This window comes from Pan paniscus, chromosome 8, assembly GCF_029289425.2.
Source record: "Pan paniscus chromosome 8, NHGRI_mPanPan1-v2.0_pri, whole genome shotgun sequence".
NCBI lineage: Eukaryota > Metazoa > Chordata > Mammalia > Primates > Hominidae > Pan > Pan paniscus.
In genome coordinates, this window is record NC_073257.2 from 144,311,132 (window position 1) to 144,326,993 (window position 15,862).

A 15,862-nucleotide genomic window follows, 5' to 3' on the forward strand; every position below is an offset into this window, starting at 1 on the left:
TGCTTTGGGAAGGATTTCTTCTTCACACGATCATCTTCTGGGTTTAGAATCACTGGGTGCTCTTTTGTCCACAAATTGTTTTAGCCTTACACAGTTCTGGAGAGTAAGTGCTACTCAGAGGATGTAAATGAACTAAGGCCTGTTCCCATAACTACTCGTGTTTTCCCTAAAATAAGTGTACAGTCCTCAAAATTTGAAATTCTTTGATTTTGCTAGTCAAAGCTGGCTGCCTATGTTTTTGAAGGTATACTTTTTTTTGTGATTTGTAACCCATGATAACATTCAAATTAGATCAACTACAGAGCTGAGACATATTACTCGGAAATACAAAGTGATTGTGGGCTTATTAAAGCCTTAAACCTCTCAAAACATAATTAAAACAGTGACGGTGTTAGCATGCCTCCTTCTCAGTGTCCTGGATGTGTCAGCTTGCTGGCAGAGAGAAGATGTAGGAAGCATGGATCCGTTCATTTACCTCCTTAGGCAAACAAGTCCAACTCAACGTTTACGTTTATATATACATTTTAAAATCAATGAAACGAATCAACGGGTAAGCTTTGAATTATTGATAGTATTTAAGGAATTAACATTTATCAATTTATCGTTTAAAGTGTGCTCAGAATATTTTAATAATATTATTATATAAGGTAGAAAAACCCGTGCTGTACTTTCAGGTTAATAGTCAGTAAACATGCACCCCCCCGCAATCTCTCTCAGGCAAAACCAAACCCAGCCCCACCCAGCAGCACGTGAGTGGGCCAGAACCTTTCTGCCTTGACAAAGCCCTAGCATTGGAGAAGCCGAGAGCGTGGTGCTGCCCTTGCTGCCCTCCTCAGCATCTGGAGGCCTCTGTTCACCTTATAGAGAGCAGATGCTGTTCTTGTTGGCTGGTTTTATATTAGCAAAATTCAGAGGGAGTAAACCAAAAACAGTGAACTGAACGAACCACATTGAAATAATCCACTTTTGTGCAGTTCAAGAAAAGTTTGCTTCATAAAGTTTATTCCTTAAAAACTTCAAATAATGGCCAGGCACGGTGGCTCACGCCTATAGTCCCAGCACTTTGAATGGCCGAGGTGGGCGGATCACAAGGTCAGGAGTTCGAGACCAGCCTGGCCAACATGGTGAAACTCCGTCTCTACTAAAAAAAAAAAGTACAAAAAAATTAGCCAAGATCACACCACTGCACTCCAACCTGGGCCACAGAGTGAGACTCCATCTCAAAAAAAAAAAAAAAAAAAATTCAAATAACAAGGAAAATCCAAGAAAGTAAGTAGAAAGAAAATTGTCTAAACCTTAAGTAATCTGATTTTCCTGTGGGGTTACCAATAAAAAAATTAAAGGTAATTTAAATGAGGGCTGGGCATGGTGGCTTATGCTTATAATCCCAGCACTTTGAGAGGCTGAGGCGGGAGGATCACTTGAGCCCAGGAGTTCAAAACTGGCTTCAGCAACATGGGAATACCCTGTGTCTACAAAAAGTACCAACATTAGCCAGGCATGGTGGCACACACCGTTAGTCTCAGCTTAGCCAGACATGGTGGCACACACCATTAGTCTCAGCTCAGCCAGGCGTGGTGGCACACACCATTAGTCTCAGCTTAGCCAGGCATGGTGGCACACACCGTTAGTCTCAGCTTAGCCAGGCATGGTGGCACACACCGTTAGTCTCAGCTTAGCCAGGCGTGGTGGCACACACCATTAGTCTCAGCTTAGCCAGGCATGGTGGCACACACCGTTAGTCTCAGCTTAGCCAGACATGGTGGCACACACCATTAGTCTCAGCTTAGCCAGGCATGGTGGCACACACCGTTAGTCTCAGCTTAGCCAGGCATGGTGGTACACACCGTTAGTCTCAGCTACCTGCGGGGACTGAGGCAGGAGGATTGCTTGAGCCCAGGAGGTGGAGGTTGCAGTGAGCAGAGGTTGCAGTGAGCTGAGATTGCGTCACTGCACTCCAGCCTGGGCAACAGAGTGGAGACCTTGTCTCAAAAAATAATCATCATAATTAAATGTGAAAACCAAGAAGCATAGTACAATAAAAGTTACAAAATAGAGTTTAATAGAATATATAGATTTTTCCATCATTCAACTAGTAAATTTTTACATTCTTTCCTGTCCGTCTGTCTAGGCATCCATGATATATTTTGGGCTGCATTTTATAAGGATGTTACTAGGTGTTAAATGAAAGTAGGTGCCTTCCCGAAATGCTGCCTTAGCTGAGTTTCTTACGTAGAGGCTTCTCAGAGTCCCCAGTGTATGAATCATTCACCTCCAAGCAGGGCAGGTTATACTGTGCGGTGGAAGTCTCTCAAACATTTTTGGCCGTAGAAAACTTTTTTCACAGAGCATGATAAAACACTGGGATTCCTCACTGCACATCTTAGGAAAGACTGGTTTACAGTGAGGTTATAACTGGAAGGTGTGAAAGCCTAAAATAGAGGTTCTTAACGGGGAGATTTTACCCCCAGGAGACTGTTGGCAATGTCTGGAGACATCTGTGGTTGTCACACCTGGGGGTGGGTGGTACCCCTGGCATCTGTTGGAGAAAGGCTGGAGGTGTACAATAACCCGCCAAGCAGGGGACACCGCCACCCCTATGGACTGCCTGGTCCCATGTGTCAGCGGTGCAGGGCTTAGACCTGTGTCTGCGTATGGCAGCAGACCATTTGTGTGTACATGTTGTAAATTTAAGTGTATCTGTATTGAAGTTGCCCCTGAAAGAGAAGAGAAATGAAGAAACTTGATGGTATATTTTGGAGATAGTCATTTAAATCTTGCTTTTTACATTTTTTTGTTTTGTTTTGCTTTAAAGGCATTTGAAAACTTTGCTTTTAGAAAGAAATCCTATCAAAATGTTACCTGTGGAGCTGGGTAAGTATAAAATAATAAAAAGATTATTTTAAAATGCTATCTTTTGAACTTGCCAGACCTTGTAATGGAAGTATCAGGCATGACAAAGGAGGGTAAGCTAGATATTTTAAAAATCCTTCCTACTTCTAGGACCAAGATAATGTAGCTCTCAAGAACTGTTGATATAGCACGTACTGTTCTTATGGAGGTGTGACGTGTGAGCCTTGTGTGAGGCACAGTCACAGTGAGGGCCATTGGCGCCGTCACACAGCTAAGGAAACTGAAGGCCCTGCACACACCTCTGCAGGCCCTGCGTGCTGTCTCCGCTGCATCTCGCTGGCCTTCCTGGGAAGTTTTACCACTTACGTATGTTCCTAGGCCCCATCATGACCACTTTTTTAGACTTCAGAATCTAAACACTCAAAACCAAAGGCATAAGCTGACAGACAAATCAAACAAGCGTAAACTATCACAGAAGCAAGTTTTATGACCTTTAAAATATCTAGCAGAAACAGTATAAACTTGTCTGACTAGTAGCCCAGGAAAAAATGTCTAAAATTCTGAAGGCATTTCTATTATGAACTTGAGAAGCATTTTGGAGAACTAATTTATGAGTACTCATTTATTTGTAAGTCACTTGCTACCATGTAGACAGTATAAAAACAGACATGTATGTGCATGTATACATAAAAGTACAAACATTAAGATTGTATAGCTTTGATTTTATTTTTAGCCATGAATCAGATAAAACTCATTAGTTTAAAAGAACAGTTGAGACCATGCATAGTGGCTCATGCCTGTAATCTTAGCACCTTGGGGCGCCAAGGCGGGAGGATCCCCTGAAGCCAGGAGTTTGAAACCAGCCTGGGTAACATAGTGAGACCCCATCTCTACAAAAAATAAAATAAAATAAAATTAGCCAGGTGCAGTAGTGCATGCCTGTGTTCCTAGGTACTTAGGAGGCTGAGGCAGGAGGCTAACTTGAGCCCAGGACTTCAAGGCTGCAGTGAGCTCTGATTGCACCACTATACTCCAACCTGGACAACAGGGTGAGACCCTCTCTCTAAAAACAAAACAACAACAACAACAAAAAAACAAAAATAAAAGAACAGTTAGGTTAAATTGTGCCTTTGTAAATGGAACGAGTTATGGCTGGAACCCTTACACAGTTTTAGAGAAAACAGAATAGCAAATTTACACTTCAAAGAATAGAGAGAGAATTTAAGCTTTTTAAAGAAGGAGTTTGGGTGTGTTTGAAGACTAAAAATGGATGACAAGATAATACAAAGTCACTTGCCACAGGATTTGATAAGGAAACGAATTTCATTTAGATAGGTAGCTTCTAGTTTAGTCTCTGTTTTCCAACTGGACCATTGAGCTCAGGGCAGAGCCCATTAATGGACAGGGCCAACAAGGCATTTGCAGTTTGTAGAGCCTAATACTTAACCTATATGTGAAAAGCAAGCACAGCTGAAAGGCAGGACACCCAAATACCCAAAATCTAAGCATCCGTCTTTCACACTGAACCCTGGCTCCCTCAAATTGGGAAACGCCACAGGACTAGGGCCCCTGCAGTGCTTCCCCATGCTCCTCATTCCAGGGACTTCGCCCTGAGCCTGGGGAGTGAGCCAGCCCCCACCAGCCCACTGCCCACCATGGGAGCCTTACCTCTCAGCGGCCATCGTTTCCATAGCCTCCAAGTGTTCACATAATTTCCATTTTTAGTGACATTTCACATTTGTGGAGTCCTTGTATTCTATTTTCTTCTAATTAAACACGATTTTCTTCATTTGCTTGAACATATTTAAATGGTTGCTTTGAAGTCTTTGTTAAACCCAACATCTGGGCCTCCTCCAAGACAGTTTCCATTGTCTGCTCCGTTCCTGAGTGTAGGGTACATTTTCCTTTTCTTTGCATGTCTGGTAGTTTTTATGTTGAAAATGGTCATTTTAGATAATATAGCGACTTTGTATTCTGAATTTTACAGAATTGTGAAGGTGGTTGTGGCTGCTTCTGTTTGTTTGATTTTATTTATTTGTTTTTTGGAAACCATCCTGGTCTTAATTTGTGGAATCCGTCTCCTGCAGAGTTACCTTTAAAGCAAATCTTTGACATCTGTTAACATGATTTTCCCCCAAATACTGAATAGAATCATATTTTAAAATGTGAAAAGTTACTATTATTTATTCCTCATTTTCATTTCAAGAATGGTATATAGAATGCTGACAGTTTTTTTTTCCTCCACTGCAGGGAGCGTAACCACGCTGAAAGCACTGAACCTAAGACACTGCCCTCTGGAATTCCCTCCTCAGCTCGTTGTGCAGAAGGGATTGGTGGCTATCCAGCGCTTCCTGCGGGTGTGGGCAGTAGAACACTCTTTCCCCAGAAATCCAACTTCTCAAGGTTTGTAGGAGGTGATTTATGACAAATCACATTAACGTTGAAGTTACAGCTTTTTAAAATCAGGGCAGAACCTGTCTTCTCTTTAATAACATCCTGAGAAATACAGGAGCCATGGGTCCTCTGCTGAGTTGACACACTGTACACTGATCTCAGGCCGACCCAGTCATCTCTGTGACTTTTCCTTGGTTCTATAAATCTGGGCACATTATAGATCCTGGCTCAAGTGGATTTTGGTAGAAGTTTATTGTGATCAATCAAATGAAACAGTTATCACCTCCAAGCCACCCGCAGGCAGCTGCTTCAGGAATGACTTGATGCTCCATTAGACAGCTATTTTAAAATAAGTACAATGAAATATTCCTTATTCCTAACGAGGTACAAGAAATTGGCAGGAAAATGGCCCTGTAGACATGTTTTATCTAATCACCTTGTTGGTGGGTGCTCACTAACCTGTTCCATTCTTTCAACATACTGACCAGCCAGGTATTTTCAGATGCTCATGATGTGTTCTGGTCTTGAGTACGCATTGTAGTTACACTTGGAAAAGGTAAAGTTAAATTGGGATAAGGGAGAATCATAATGAAGCCTTGCCAAAAAAAGTACATATTCTGAAATATTTTCAGAATATTTAAAATTCTACTATTTGTGATGTACTTTGATACTTAAGAAAAATGCATGTTTGGAACATTAGCCAAGATAATTATATATGTGCTGTAACTGAAATGTGTAAATTAGTTAGGTCTTTGTAAATAACGTGTGACCTTGTACTTTTGACCCAGATGGCCTCTATTTGGAAATTGTTTTAAATGATTAAGAATCAGCTGTTGGCCCTGTGCTTGCTGAGTTGTTTGTAGACATATTTTAACCAGGTTATAGTGGCTGCATTGGGGCATTGCGCTGAAGCCGCCTGGCTGTGGCACCCTTGACCCCAATGCTGCCAGGATGTTGTGATAAAAATAGGAAAAGAAAAGTAGCCGCTGGACTGGCAGTGTGGAGGGCACTGGGCACCTGGCAGGAGTGGGGGCAGGTAGCTGAGGGCATGGGGTGGCCGAGGAGAGATAGGACCAGGACCTGGAGACAGCTGGGACAAGGATGGAGGGGCAGAACCGTCAGGCACAGCCGGAGCCAGGACACAGGGAGCACGGGAGACACGGACAGACCCCGCTGGAGGATCAGGATAAAAAAGAGGAGAAGTTGAAGGTTCATTCCAATTGAAGGAGACTAAAGGAATAGGAAACTGGATGTGATGCTTCATCCTGGATTGGATCCTGGGCCAGGACAAATATGATAAAGGACATTACTGGGACAGTTATTAAGGTGTGAGGAAGGCCAGCCAGTAAATGACAGAAGTCAGCGATGGGACGCTCCTGGTTTTGGTGAATCGCTATGGCGATGTGTGAGCATCTCCATCTGAGGGTGGAGGGGCAGGATGTCTGAAGTTACCCTTGAGTGTTTTAGGAAATGCATGAGCACCCCAGACAGAGAGGCAAGGGCGGGTAGGCTCATGGGGGCAGGCAGCCTCGGGGGCCAGGCACCAGCGGCTGCTGATGGGGTGCGGGGTCCATCAACTTCTCAGCAGTGTTATTGCAACTTTTCTGTAAGTTTGAAAAAAATACATTAAGTAACTGGTCAAAAATAAGTATCTTCTGACTCCTTTCTATTAGGTTTTAGGGCCACATAGAGTGATTTTTCAGCTACTATGTATATTTTTAGCACTTTGCCCTTTCAATTACTTTAAAAAGTCTTTGCTGGCTGGCACAGTGGCTCACGACTGTAATCCCAGCACTTTGGGAGGCTGAGGCGGGCGGATCACAAAGTCAGGAGATTGAGACCATCCTGGCTAACACGGTGAAACCCTGTCTCTACTAAAAATACAAAAAATTAGTTGGGCGTGGTGGTGGGCGCCTGTAGTCCCAGCTACTTGGGAGGCTGAGGCAGGAGAATGGTGTGAACCCGGGAGGCGGAGCCAAGATGGTGTCACTGCACTCCAGCCTGGATGACAGAGCGAGATTCCGTCTTTAAAAAAAAAAAAAAAAAGTCTTTTTGCTGTATCCCACTCTTCCTGTTTGCTTTCATTTTCATGAATTTCAGTTTTGTCCCTGGCCCTAAATCAGTTGTCCACAGGCAGATTGGTCAAATATGCATGTTTCTAGTCACTTGTACCCCAGGGGGAATTTTACAACTTCTTAGGACGTTTTGAAGCATGTTTGCCCATTTTTTAAAACTTTTCCTTTCAAACCTAAGACCCTGAGCATGCAGCAGTCAGGAGCATGTGGCAGCCAGGGGCGTGATGTCCATGCGCCTGTGTCCACTGCGACGGCCACCTGGGGTCTCACTCAGCCTTCAGGTCGTGCTGGGCACGTGCTGGGAGAAGACTGGCCAATAGGTCCCAGTGGCTCCCAAAGTGCCTGGAGTGCCTCCCTGAGGTCGTGTTTTGAGAAAGTCAACAAAAGCATCACCAAACAAGAAAAGCAGGCATAATGGGCTCAACTTTACTTAGAAAGAAAGATTCTAAGTGATCTGAGGGGAAGCAGAAATGTTGATTAAATGTGGCAAGATTGCCCTGTGTACACATGCAAAAAGTCCCTCCAAAGTGGTAAGGCCTATGTGGGAAGGTCAGGCGCGCCCGGTGGGGCCTGTGTGGGAGGGTCAGGCGCACCCGGTGGGGCCTGTGTGGGAGGGTCAGGCGTGCTCAGTGGGGCCTGTGTGGGAAGGTCACGCGTGTCCAGTGGGGCCTGTGTGGGAAGGTCAGGCGTGTCTGGTGGGGCCTCTGTGGGAAGGTCAGGCGTGTCTCATGGGGCCTGTGTAGGAAGGTCAGGCGTGCTCAGTGGGGCTTGTGTGGGAAGGTCACGCATGTCCAGTGGGGCCTGCATGGGAAGGTCAGGTGCACCCAGTGGGGCCTGCGTGAGAGTCAGGTGTGCTCGGTGGGGCCTGCATGGGAGGGTCAGGTGTGCCTGGCGGGGCCTGCGTGGGAGGGTCAGGTGCTCCCAGTGGGGCCTGCATCAAAGTCAGATGTGCTCAGTGGGGCCTGGTGGGGCCTGCGGGGGAGGGTCAGGTGCGCCCGGTGGTGCCTGCGGGGGAGGGTCAGGTGCGCCTGGTGGGGCCTGTGTGGGAGAGTCCAGGTGTGCTTCTGGCAATGTTGTTTCCATTCCCTCCATGTGGAACTGCTTTATGTGCCGCAGCAGCCTGGCGTGGTGCAGGTGGCAGGTGGGGTGACGGGAATTGTTTGGATTGACAGGGAACGTGGCGGCCATGGAGGATCTGGGCACCCCACCCCCCACCATCCAGGCCGTCACTGGCTTTTTGAATAAGTCACAGAGGGATGGCGTTGACGGTAGCTACTAAAGCGGTTTCTTACTCTCCCAGAGGCTCCACCGGTTAGAGAGATGACCCTCTGTGACCTCTCGAGCCCAGGACTGGAGTTGTCTGGAGACCACGCGTCTAACCAAGGAGCTGTGAACGCTCAGGACCCAGAGGGGGCTGTGATGAAAGAGAAGGCCGGCTTTCTCCCGCCTGTGGAAAAGCCAGACCTGAGTGAACTCAGGAAGTCTGCCGACTCCTCAGAGAACTGGCCCAGCGAGGAGGAGATCAGGCGCTTTTGGAAGCTGAGGCAGGAGATTGTTGAGCACGTGAAGGCAGACGTTCTGGGAGATCAGCTCTTGACGAGGGAATTACCTCCAAATCTCAAGGCGACCTTGAACATTGAGAAAGAACTACCAAAGCCAAGACACGTTTTCAGGTAAAACTGAAAAGCAATGGGGGATTTTCTTGATCTTTGCGAATTTATGCAGTTATTTTAAATTATCTTTGAAAACATCAGGTCCAGCTTTTAAAGTGTCCTCCACGTTGCCACCGTTTACTGTGCAATGAGTGCCGGTCCCAGGTTTAGGGTAACGGGGACCCGCATCAAGCCCGGAGTGTCTGTGGCAGAGCTCAGTCCATTCAGAGGCTGAGTTTGCCAAGGTTGAGGATACGCCCGGGGAAAAGAGACATAAGCGACAGTGAGATCTGTGGCCTGTGCTTTCTCCAGAGAGAGCTTTGAGGATGTCAGCATTTAAAGGAGAAAGAATGGGCAGCAGGGAAAGGAGGAAAGAACAGTAAAAGTGGGGGCAGGCGGTGAGCCAAGTGGGCACATTCTTGTGAGGCTTCGATCAGTGCTCACTGAATCCACATTTTACCTGTGAAAACAGAGGAGTTGGGGGAAAGGTCACTTATGCAGAAAATAAATGGCAGCTGCCTGGGGACAAAAGGAAGGCAGTCATTGTGCGGCCCACTTCCAAAGCTTACCTTTGCCTTTGGTACAGTGAGTTTGGGGGCCGAGATTTTATTTTCCTTTCACACCCAGGACAGGGGTCCCTAGGAAACAGGCTCTGCAGAGGCTACATGAGAGAAAAACTCGAATCATGGGTGTGGTAGGGCGTGCGCCTACACATATGGGAGGTGTGTATCTGTGGTGTGCGTGTGTGTGCCTGCATGTGGTGTGTGTGCCTGTGTGTGTGTAAATATCTAGAGAGAGAATGCTGCAAAATAACAATTGGTGAATCTAGATCATTCATTCTCATGCATTCTCAAGGGGCACATTGTCATAGCCGAGGGGACAACAATGGCTTCCTAGGGGTGAAGATTCTTGGAGGCCGCAGTGGTCTGTGGTCCCTCAGGCTCCACGCAGCGTCCAGCACGAGCAGGTTCACGGTGGCACCAGACCTTCCCGGAGGTGTTGGCATGAAGCGCTCACGGCCCTGATCTTTCAGCTGTCCTGTAGGTTTGAACATTCAAAACAGAACAAAACAAACCTTGGAAGCATCACTAACAGATTAAAGGGTAGGATGTCCTAGCAGCACACACAGCAGGTTCCTAGCTACAGCGAGGCCTCGGATGCTCCAGCACGCTTGTGGTGTTCTCAGTCCACACAGTCGCACGGTGAAAGGGCAGGAATATGCTGAGCCTGCTGCTTAGAAACCTCTTTTCTTCCCTCCTCCCTTCAAATATTTATTTATTGTTAGGGACCCTAATAATAGCTAATCCAAGTGAATTGTGGTATGCTTATTAATAGTACTTATAATTTGGTCAATACGTCAGATTTGGATACTAGACCCTAGCCTTCGGAGATTGCTTTGGGTGGCTTGGGAAGTTGGAGCAGAGAACTGGAGTCTCTGGCAGGAAGCCTCAACCTGGAGCCCCTGCCCCATGGTTGGGTGGGCCCTGAGTGTTGTCTTCCCCCTCTGCTGCCTCTGCCCAGGGTGAGCCATAGAGAACCACTCTGTGCCTCAGCTTTCCCACGGGGTGGTTGTGGTCTCACATGCATTATCGGGGCCTCAGTTTCCCCACTTGGTCAGGTTGTCGTGGGGTCACAGGTATTAAGAAGAAGCTCTAAGATTATGGCCCTGCTCCGCGCTCGGGGTGGTGGCCCTTCCTGAGGGTCTGGGACTCGGGAAGCTGGCGCTGCTCTGTGTTCTCTGGCCAGGGAGCAGTGGGCATGGTGGGAGCAGCAGGCCCGGTCCAAGGTGACTCGTGTGGCCTGGGCCTGCTTATAAGGCTGAGTGCTCACGTCCAAAATACTTGCAAGAAAAGTGATGTTATGTAAAAATCATAGGTAAATAATGGTCTGGTCCTGAAATCCCAAAATTATATTGGGAGGGAATCAAAGCATTCTGAAGTCATCAAACATGGAGCTGGAGTACGACGGAGCATCACTGCCCCAGCCTGATTCTGACGTCCAGCAGGCCTTCCTCTGGGGCAGCTCCTCCATACTCCTCAGGACCCTGAGACCACAAGGGGAAGCCTGGTGTTCCATAGAGCCTGGGCCACCTGCCCTTCCAAAAGCAGCAGGTTAAAGGCCAGTGCCCAGCACGCACCCCAGGTGACCCCTGTCCCAGAGCACAGGCCATGCCTGCCCTCTCTGCTCTACTGAGACAGTCACTGCTGTTCCCGTGCAGATGGGGAAGACGAGGGACAGTCACTGCTGTTCCCGTGCAGACGGGGAAGATGAGGGTGGAAGGTCATGCAGCGTAGGGGGGCGGGCCAGCCTCCTGGGACGTGGCCACCGGGCATGCTGCTTGGCTGTGGCCTCCCAAGATGTGCTGCTGGTGTGAGGCTTTGCACAGGGCAGGCCGTGGAATGGGATGGGCCTTTCTCCTCTGGGTGAAGTGTTTGGTTTCAGAGGGAAGACCAGGCAGGGCTTCCAGTTGTGTTTCTTAAACTGCTTTGATGCAAGGGTCATGGTGAGGAGGTGTCATGTTCTGGAACCTGGCTGGCTCTCAGTCCTGGGCTCAGAGCCCCTATCTCCAGCCTGGTTTTCCCCAGGTGTTTTCACTGGGAGGAAACACCAGGCACACCTGTCAGCTCCCTCTCATGGGCAGGGAGAGGGAGTCCCCAGCACCGTGCGACCCCACCGTGTTACTGGCTATCCCCTCTGCTGTCCTGCGGGCTTCCCTCAAGGGGGACCCAGTATCTGATCCTGCCTGAATGTGTCTGTGGAGGCCAGGCGCCTTCTGATGGCCTTGCCTGCCCCGCCCCCTGCTCCCACATCACCCAGCGATGGGATTCCGACCTGCTGCAGCACCACCCCATGCACCTGAACTCCAGGCACGTCACATCGTCCAGCCCGGGCGAGCTGCCGGCCAGGCCCCCTGCTTCCGCGGGCATCTCTGTCCAGGTCAGACAAGGGTGCGGCATCGGTCTCAAGCAGGTCGGGTGCAGCTGCCGAGGCTGCACGTCCTTCAGGTGCATTTCCCAATCCGACTGTCAAGCGTCCCGGGAAAGTAGCTGGCTGGCAGTGGGCGCGTTGGGACAGTGTCCTGCTGCCATCCACACATCTTCATTACGTGTCCTGAAATCGACAGTCAAGACCGTGGACTCTGGGGTGACTGCAGCTTCTAGTCGTGCTGATTGTTCAGATGAGCGGATGATCCACAGGCCCTCCTTTTACGTTTCACATGTTGTGTGAGTTACCGTCACAGGGTTTTGTTAAACATTCAGCTAAAAACACTCTGTAATTTTAGAAGGAAGACAGCCCCCTCCAGGAGCATCTTACCCGACCTCTTGTCGCCGTACCAAATCGCGATCCGAGCAAAAAGACTGGAAGAGAGCCGAGCGGCAGCGCTCCGAGAGCTCCAGGAGAAGCAGGCTCTGATGGAGCAGCAGAGACGGTGAGTCCACACAGGGTGGGGGGTCCGCGCAGCCGGCCCAGTGCACCCGGAACTGGGACTGGGCTGTGATTTTATGGCAGGCCTCGTGGAAGTGTTTAGTTAGTTCTCCCCTCACTGATGCTGATCCAGGATCCGTCTCTTCCTCACCTGGAAGCCGAGCTGCACGTGCCCCTTGTGGTCTGCAGCGCCATGCACGGGCTCGCTTGTTTGCAGCCCTGAGGCCTCCGTGTGGGGCAGGCGCAGGTGCAGCGCTCCGTGTGGGGCAGGCGCAGGTGCAGCGCTCCGTGTGGGGCAGGCGCCGAGGCCTCCGTGTGGGGCAGGCGCTGAGGCCTCCGTGTGGGGCAGGTGCTGAGGCCTTCGTGTGGGGCAGGTGCAGCGCTCGTGGTCTGCAGGGCCTTGCGTGCATGGGCTCCCTTGTTTGTAGCCCCGAGGCCTCCTTGCGGGACAGGCGCGGTTGCAGTGCTTGCGGTCGCCCCCTTGTGTCCGTCTTTGCCCTGGCTTCCTCACGACACCTGCCTGCTTTCTTGTTCTTTTCCCTTATTTCTTGTTCTTCCTCAGTCCTTTCCTCCTCATTTTCCCTAGAGTATTCCAGGCCCTGACATGGTCGTCAGGGAGGTTCATTCTTGTGTTGCTGTGACTGCCGCCAGTGCCACCACATTGCGAGGTGTGTTGGCCGATGGACTCGGTGTCCTCAGTGTCTTCTCTGTCCTCCAGCTCCACTGACCACCTGGCTTCACCCCTCCCTGGGCCCCAGGAGTCCGGCTGGCATGGACCACAGCCACAGCACCCCCGTGCCCCTCACTTGGTGGTTGGCTTTGGCCAGCAGGGGCCCCCAGCAGGAGGTCGAGGAGGAAGGGAGAGCGAGGGCCTCGTCTTTACTTTCCTGGCTTCTTTGTGAGCTGCCTGGAGCTGGCCGAGTCCAGCCTCTCCCTCCTTCTGGGTTCCGGCAATCTCTCCTTCCCTGGTCTGTCCTGTGGGCGGCTGCAGCCCGGCCCTGACTGGCACAGGGCTCTTGCACCGCCGCTGTGGCTCACCTGCTCCCTCCCCAACATGAATAAACCCTCCTGAAGCCACCCCGTTGTGTGTGTGCTGTTTTCTCTCGGGACCATGTGATAGGGGCTGTGTCCAGCACACAGATTCTGTGATTGTCCACAGCTGTCACCCAATGTCCAGAGAGACATTGTAGTTGGTTGTCTTTTTCATTAAAAAGATGAATGAGGTGAAGTCCTCAGAGCTGGTCCCCTGTCCCAGGCTGTCATACTGACAGGCAAGGATGAGGCTGACTGACCGCTCTAGGGCTGTCCTAGGACATGGGAGTGTGGTCCGGGCTGCACCAGAAAGCCCATCGCTGTGGGACCAGGTCTTGCTGGCCACGGGCCACAGCTGCTGGGGCCCAGGGAGCACCGGGAAGGCTTTCCTTTGGTGCCCATCAGTCGCCCCACACTGTCCCTCAGGGTAGCTCTACAGAGCCGGGCCCGTCACTCACTGCGAGGTGAGCCCCCCAGGACCGGCCCCGCCTGTCAAGCATGCCAGCTGCCCTCCCCTCACTGTGTGCCTCAGCAGGCATCTCCCTTCCCTTCCCTGCTGCAGGTGGGTCCCACTCCTGCCTCGGCTCTGCCAGTTTCAAGGTACCGTTTTCTGAAGTGGGTGTCCAGACACCTGCCCCCTTGACTCCTCAGGTATCACCTGCCCTGCCAGGAGGCTGCCTGTGGGAGTCCCACTCCCTCTTAGCCATGGCTGTGATGGAGGTGATTGTGATGAGACCTTCTGCAGGCACAGCCCCTGCCCCAGGCTCTCTGGGCACCACCAGCTGCAGGGGGCAGAAAGGGCACTCTTACCCCCAGACCCCAGGCTCGGGCCTCGTCCCACACCTTCATGGAAGAGAAGTTCTTGGATACAGACAGCGAGTGAACTCTTTCTTCTTTATTTTCCTGCCTGGAGCCCAGAGCCAGTGTCCTGCAGTCTCCTGGTGAGCAGCTCGGCAGGCCTATTCTGAGGTCCCAGACGCAGCACAGCCCCCTTCACATCACCCTGTGGACAGCGTCACCCCTTTGCTTCCCAAGGTGTGACCAGAAGACAGTGACACTAAGTGGAGGCCCTCGTCCAGGAGCGCAGCGGAGCCGGCACCACACATGGTGCTGAGTGGGGACACGGGGGGCACCACCCTGGCTGGGGCTGGGGGCTGGGGCACACCCAGGCAGGCGTCAGGACACGGCCTCACCTGAGGCAGCTGCTGAGACCACCTGTGCCCTGAGGTGGCACTGGGAGAGGACGCAGCCAGGCTCTGATCCCAGGCAGCACTGACTCGGGATGGAGCCCTCAGCAGGAAGGTGGTCAGAGGTGGGCCGTGGGCCGGGTAGAGCCCAGGAGGGCTGAGCCGCGGTGACCGCAAGGAAGGAGAGCAGAGGTCGGGTGGAGGCGTCGAGGAAAACCCGGACTGGGGCCCAGGCGTCCAGGATGATGATGGGAGAAACAAGAGGAGGCCGGATCTGGGGGCAGGATGGAGAGGGGGTACCAACCACAGGAGTCCTGCAGGCTGGAGAGCTGGCCTTCCGGGGGTGGAGCCCTGGGCCTGAGCAAGGGCTCTTGGGGACCTCATTCCACCCCAGCCACACGCGAGGAGCCCCGCCCAGCCGCAGACGTGGGCGTTACTCGGGACGTTCGCAGCCCTGGGCGGCGAGCTGTGAGGAGGGAGCATGTGACTCTGGCTGCAGACTGCGGAGGCCCGAAGACGCCTGTTCTTGTCTTGTTTTGTTTTGTTTTTTGAGACAGTCTTGCTCCGTCACCCAGGCTGGAGTGCAGTGGCTCAATCTTGGCTCACTGCAACCTCTGCCTCCTTGGTTCAAGCAATTCTCGTGCCTCAGCCTCCCGAGTAGCTGGAACTAGAGGCGCCCACCACTACACCCAGCTAATTTTTTGTATTTTTAGTAGAGATGGGGTTTCACTGCGTTAGCCAGGATGGTCTCGATCTCCTGACCTCGTGATCCGCCCGCCTTGGCCAGATGCCTGTTTTTAAAAGTGAAATTCAAGTGTCTGAAGGGAGGGACTTAGAGACAGGCATTCAGATCTTCCATAGACCTTATGTCGACAAGTGCCCGCAGCCAGGCACCCCCAACCCGTCGTGCAGCGCCTGTGGTGGCAGCCCCAGCTGGTGCCCTTACCTGAAAGGGGTCCTGATGCCTTTTCCTCGGTCACTGGGTGGGGTTGGCCCCCAGCATCAGTCACTGCTGGCAGCACCGACACACAGAGCCTCGGGATAGAACCCGGCATTCCCGGCTCTGCCCAGATGTGCCGGGAGGAAGAGGCTGTGGTTCAGACTCCCACCCGGAGGGCATGCACGCCCCCAGCCTGTGCCCCCTGGAGACAGGTGCACCGCAAGGCTGTAAAATGACAGAGGAATCCTGTAGCCTTGGCTCGAAGCTGCCTGTAACTTATGACATTAACCTTCCCTTTCTCCA

The 15,862-nt window shown here is 51.1% G+C and overlaps 1 protein-coding gene and 1 long non-coding RNA gene across 10 annotated transcripts in view; one reads left to right on the forward strand and one right to left on the reverse strand.

Annotated features, from left to right (window-relative positions):
• The window catches only part of LRRC27 (leucine rich repeat containing 27), a 63,818-nt gene that overhangs the window by 7,688 nt on the left and 40,268 nt on the right, over positions 1–15,862 (forward strand). For 7 of the 9 annotated variants that reach the window (XM_063607605.1, XM_063607607.1, XM_063607606.1 and 4 more), the window contains exons 4-7: positions 2,816–2,874; positions 5,104–5,256; positions 8,623–8,995; positions 12,258–12,404. In XM_063607605.1, coding sequence (XP_063463675.1) covers positions 2,816–2,874; positions 5,104–5,256; positions 8,623–8,995; positions 12,258–12,404 — 732 coding nt within the window. Of the gene's footprint in view, positions 1–2,815; positions 2,875–5,103; positions 5,257–8,622; positions 8,996–12,257; positions 12,405–12,962; positions 13,478–15,862 lie in introns of those variants that run through there. The other 2 variants (XM_008969324.4, XM_014346631.4) reach the window with 2 other exon arrangements.
• On the reverse strand, positions 9,009–15,854 carry LOC117978641 (uncharacterized). The gene is made up of 3 exons (XR_010113220.1): positions 15,566–15,854; positions 9,544–9,635; positions 9,009–9,434 (listed from the first exon to the last, which is right to left on the reverse strand). It is a non-coding gene; the product is annotated as an uncharacterized LOC117978641 (long non-coding RNA).